This window comes from Poecilia reticulata, linkage group LG9, assembly GCF_000633615.1.
Source record: "Poecilia reticulata strain Guanapo linkage group LG9, Guppy_female_1.0+MT, whole genome shotgun sequence".
In the NCBI taxonomy this organism is placed as follows: domain Eukaryota; kingdom Metazoa; phylum Chordata; class Actinopteri; order Cyprinodontiformes; family Poeciliidae; genus Poecilia; species Poecilia reticulata.
In genome coordinates, this window is record NC_024339.1 from 23,135,048 (window position 1) to 23,139,545 (window position 4,498).

The window sequence follows — 4,498 nt, forward strand, 5'->3', positions numbered from 1 at the left end:
TGTGTGTGTGTGTGTGTGTGTGTGTGTGTGTGTGTGTGTGTGTGTGTGTGTGTGTGTGTGTGTGTGTGTTAAAAAAACATTATTTTGATGACACGCAACAAATCTGTAGTTCGATTTATTAAAAAGGTTTTCCTAGTCCAAGTTCTTTATTTGTGAAGGAGAGTAAAGCTCAAGACAAATAACATTTTCCTAGTTACACTTTGGCATGAACAGCTATTTTCCTTCTCAACGATTTGTTGTACTTTTATTTTCTGTCACAATACCAACAAATACTTCAAAATTTCAAGCAAATTTTAATATCAGGCAAAGACAAATTTTTGTCAAAATATATTTATTGAGGGAATAAACCTATCCTGACCAACCTGTCACTAGAGGTGAAAAATGAATCACTCCCATTATTAAATCATTAATTATTGTGATAAACCACATTTTTAAAATTGAATATGTTGGGCTTAAAGTATTTAGATTTCTGACAGATATAAGTAGACTATTCATCTTAACTGTAAATATCACAGAAACCAGCAGTATTAAAAATCATCAAAGCATCAACAATATACAACCTGTTTTCAGTTTGATATTCTAAAATCTCTGCTTTCATTCATTAAAAAAATAACATTATAGGAGGATTTATGTTTATAAATAAAAGCAATACCAATTTTTATCTCTTTGTGTTTTCATAGTGACAGGTTCCAGGAGTATAAGCAGAAACACCTGGAACGAAAGGCTGCAGCAGCAAAGGAACTGGGATTCAAGCTCCCAATCTGGCCTGTCAACTCGCATCTTGTTAGCAGAGAAGATAAAAGCTTGGACAAAGAAAGTGGGAAGGAAGCTGGTGACAAAGGAACCGAAGCAGATATAAAAGATGCAGAGAGCCAACAGGAGAACATGTCTACCGACAGTGGTGCAGGTGTCTTAGCTAACGGTCAAGAGGTGGAGCCAGCTGAGCGAAGCAAACGTGAAGAGAAAGCTGATGTGGATACTAATGGAGAAGTTGCAGATGGTGAAGCCCAGACAGTGAGTGAAGGTGAGATGCAGTCAGCTTCCGGGGGGAAAAATAGGGAAATAAACGGAGACGTGGAAACAATCTCCAGCCCATCTGCCCTGAGTAGTAAACTAAGCTGGGCAGATATTGTTTCAAAATCTAGCAATGGAACAGGAGGCAAGGCAGTAAATGGAGTCGCTGCTAATGGGGCAGCTGAAGAGTGAAAACACTGAAAACACACACAGGCTTGTAGGGGCGAGCTTTCTAAAGGCACTGCTGTAAGATGAAACTATCCTTGGATTTAAAATGTAACTTGTTCAAAACAACAGGAAGGTATTATTAACAAAGACGAGTATTCTTTCATGTTTGACGTGTTCCACTGTCACGGATGCTGTGAGAAACTTGTTTGGCTGCAATTGTTTTTGTTCCCTAAATAAACTTTTTACTTTGCTGTAATAAACAAATTTTGTCTTCTATTAATAATCTGTTTTTTGCTGCTTTTCCTGAAACTAGCTCGAGCACAAAAGATAAAATCATGTTCACCAAGCGAGAGAGAGAGAAAAAAGTTATTTTCCAGCAAATATTCAAACCATATTTCAGAAGTATATTCTGATTTCTATTTTTAAAGGACTATATGTTTCCTTAATGGAGCTCTGTGAAGTGATTATGAACAATAAATGCAGTCGTATCAAACGCCAGATCATGATGTTAACAAGGAAAGACATCAACATGAATTGCTGCTGCCCATGAATCTGGGAAAAATTATGAGATCCATCATTCTATAGTCAAAAAGATTAGCAACAAGTGGAAAATCTTTAAGATGGCTACCAACTTTTATTGGAGGTTAATCAAGTAAATTCACTCGCAGGTGGGTATGTGCGGTCCTCAAGGAACCTGTAAAAACCTTGGTGCCAACTCTCAGATGCTCTCAGATCTTGGTAAGCATGTTAAGAGGTAAGTATTCTGCAACAATTAGAAAAAGGCTGAAAAATGGTCTTCGGTATTTAGCAATTTCACCTTTTGTTTAATTAGACACACTAGTTCTAGACATAGTACCGATGCTAATATTCGTCAAAATCTGCATCTTTCATATCTGATATTTAGAACCTGGTTCCTGTCAAGTTAGCTTTTGCAGAAAATGTTGGTTGTCAGAACTTCACAGAACGGAAATAATCTTTTTAGTCAAGCTACTGCAGTTTAACCTAAAGAAACATATTCAAAAATATGAAAGTAGTTCCCCCAATAAACAGAAATAAAACACTTAAAATAACAGGCATAAACTAACCTAATGACAGTAATTATTGCTAAATGAAACCAAACCTGAACTAAATATAATTTTTCTTCTCCCGAAAAGCCTCAAAATAAACATGCAATGATGCTGATCTGTCAGATTGGGCATTTATTTTAAAAAAAGGTGTATCAATGTTAGGCTTGAAAATACATCCGTTGTTAGCTAAGACCTGTTTCAGGAGAGTCTAAGACGGGTGTTTGTTTCAGTATAATTTCTAAATCTGAGCAATGTTGGTATTGTGGTTCAGGTGAGTCAGTCCAAGTAGATGAGGGGAGTTTGTTTAGTCGGTCCGAAGGAAAAGTGATAATTGCTGTGTCACTGAAGACGTCTACCAGACGGGAAGGACAAGGCAGAAGTCTCTCTTCACACAAATCCACAGCTCTGCTAATGTAGCTGTAATCCCGCTTCAACTCCCTCTCGATGGTCCTGCAGGCAAAAGAGGAAAGAACGTCACCTTCTCTCAGCCATCATTTCCAGGATGGTCTCATTTCATTAATTCCTGGTACACACCTCTCTCTGATGCCGCTGAAGCAGTTTCCGATGATCGTAACCAGAGACAAACAGTGTGGGTTCCAGTTCTGCCACAGCAGGTTGTTGTAAAGGGCTTTTCCACAGTGCATCAGATAAAATAAGGTGGGCTTAGTGGCCAGACGCTTCCCCTCCTTCACAATACAACAAAATAAGACGTTGTTTCTTATTAAGTTATGATAAGGTGCAATAGCTGTAAATGTCGATGTTTGTCTAACTTACTACTATTAAAGTATTATTATAAATTACAGGCTAAAATAAATAGAAAACATAGAAAAACTGACCGGATCTGTGATTTGATTAAGCTAAGTAGTAAAATATAATGCAGCTACCTTTGATATACATCTAACAGTGTATTCTAAGTCTGGAAAAATAAAATGCCTAAGCAGGCAACAACTGACCTCATTTTGTGTAAGCACAGTCAAACCCAGCTCTCTTAAAATGTCCTTTTCTGCCACGGTGAATGCAGGATCATAAAGAGCGCAATCCTTCAAGGGAATCTACACAAAGAAAGGAGCAACAGCACACCATCTTAGATTAAACGCCATTTAATAAACGTGAGGTATAACACAGATGAAATTGATTCCCTCACATGTCCTGCATCCAGTAGCAGCAGCAACATGGCAAGCTGGTAGCGGGCTGAGACACACGAAGAAAAGGAGCCGAGGCCGTAGCACACACACTCCAGCTGCTGGCGTACTGTCGCCTCTGTGTCCTTCTCCTGCTGGCCTTCAGTCTTTATACTGTCTGAAGGTCTTGATGGGGATGTTGAAACTAGAAGCTGATCTAAAGACAAGGTTTTCATCAGGCTGCAAGCGAGATCCTTCAAGAGCAAAGCTTCAGTCCCTGATAGACGTATTCATACCAGCTAAGCCCTGGTTTGTGCTGGTCCACTTTATGAAATCCTCCAAAGCAAAATTAAGTTTGTGGTTGAATGTGATATGTGAAAAGGCTCAAGGGGTATAAATACTTTTGTAAGGCTCTGTAAATACTTAGCTGTGAACTACACTTACTTTTCCATTGTTGCCAAAACTCTCCAGCTCTCAGCTCAGACCTAAAGGAGAACAAATAAAAGCAGAGTTAAAAGTGTGTGAAGGTAATCTGCTGAATTTAAAAACTAACCTTTGTAAAGGTTTGGTCTCAAATACTGAGGATATTCATTGGGTTGAAGCTGATCTTCATTTCTTACACTGTGTCTCTGATCCGTCTGACAAGTTTCTCAACATCCAGCTGCTCCTGAAGACATACAGAAGGGATTTGTTGGTGAGATCTAAATTTCCTTGATGCACCTTTTCCCCGTCGAACTACCTGCCACTCTTCTACAGAATCCGACGACATTTATATATTATTATGCAGAAATATATGCAGGAATGTCATAAAAAGGTATATTTTATGATATTTTGCATATTTTTTATTGCAATCGTTGTCTGCTGGAGAGCGTATATTGTCTATGCTGGGAAGCCGCTAGCACGAGGGGTTATTTTGAGAACAACACAGAAGTTCCTCTTCCGAGGTCACGTCATTTTTTTTTTTTTCAAATTTAAAATGCTAGTCAGTAAATGAAAGGAGGAGCAAAATAACGTAGTGTAAAATATTGTGTACAGACGTGAATTAACTAAAATAAAAAATAATTAGCTAAATTAAAAACCAAAGTAAAATAAATTATTTATAGAATGTTCTGAAATGTAGACACAGAA

The 4,498-nt window shown here is 38.0% G+C and overlaps 2 protein-coding genes across 7 annotated transcripts in view; one reads left to right on the forward strand and one right to left on the reverse strand.

Moving 5' to 3' along the window:
• Window positions 1–1,458, forward strand: part of LOC103470371 (clustered mitochondria protein homolog) — a 16,955-nt gene extending 15,497 nt beyond the window's left edge. For all 3 annotated transcript variants that reach the window (XM_008418778.1, XM_008418779.2, XM_017306775.1), the window contains one exon: window positions 681–1,458. In XM_008418778.1, coding sequence (XP_008417000.1) covers window positions 681–1,206 — 526 coding nt within the window. In that variant the 3' untranslated portion in view covers window positions 1,207–1,458. The remainder of the gene's footprint in view (window positions 1–680) is intronic.
• Window positions 1,459–1,792: 334 nt separating this feature from the next.
• On the reverse strand, window positions 1,793–4,370 carry srrd (SRR1 domain containing). 4 transcript variants are annotated; one of them, XM_008418783.2, is made up of 7 exons: window positions 4,110–4,370; window positions 3,991–4,037; window positions 3,815–3,855; window positions 3,394–3,587; window positions 3,203–3,301; window positions 2,784–2,935; window positions 1,793–2,699 (listed from the first exon to the last, which is right to left on the reverse strand). In XM_008418783.2, the coding sequence occupies exons 1-7, from the start codon at window positions 4,137–4,139 to the stop codon at window positions 2,432–2,434; spliced, it is 831 nt and encodes a 276-aa protein (XP_008417005.1). In that variant the 5' UTR covers window positions 4,140–4,370; the 3' UTR covers window positions 1,793–2,431. The 4 variants fall into 4 exon arrangements, with proteins under 4 accessions (XP_008417005.1, XP_008417004.1, XP_017162268.1 ...); XM_008418782.2 differs by having other exon boundaries at window positions 3,991–4,370; XM_017306779.1 differs by having other exon boundaries at window positions 3,394–3,855; window positions 3,924–4,037; window positions 4,110–4,365.
• Between the last annotated feature and the right edge of the window lie 128 nt (window positions 4,371–4,498).

What these genes read in the sequence shown, in the direction of transcription:
- srrd (XM_008418782.2), bottom strand. Translation starts at nt 4,139, where the DNA reads ATGTCGTCGGATTCTGTAGAAGAGTGGCAGGTAGTTCGACGGGGAAAA. An exon ending in AGACGGATCAGAGACACAGT is followed by an intron (nt 3,856 to 3,990) that starts GTAAGAAATGAA and finishes GTTCTCCTTTAG; the next exon opens with GTCTGAGCTGAGAGCTGGAG. An exon ending in TTCAGCGGCATCAGAGAGAG is followed by an intron (nt 2,700 to 2,783) that starts GTGTGTACCAGG and finishes TTTTGCCTGCAG; the next exon opens with GACCATCGAGAGGGAGTTGA.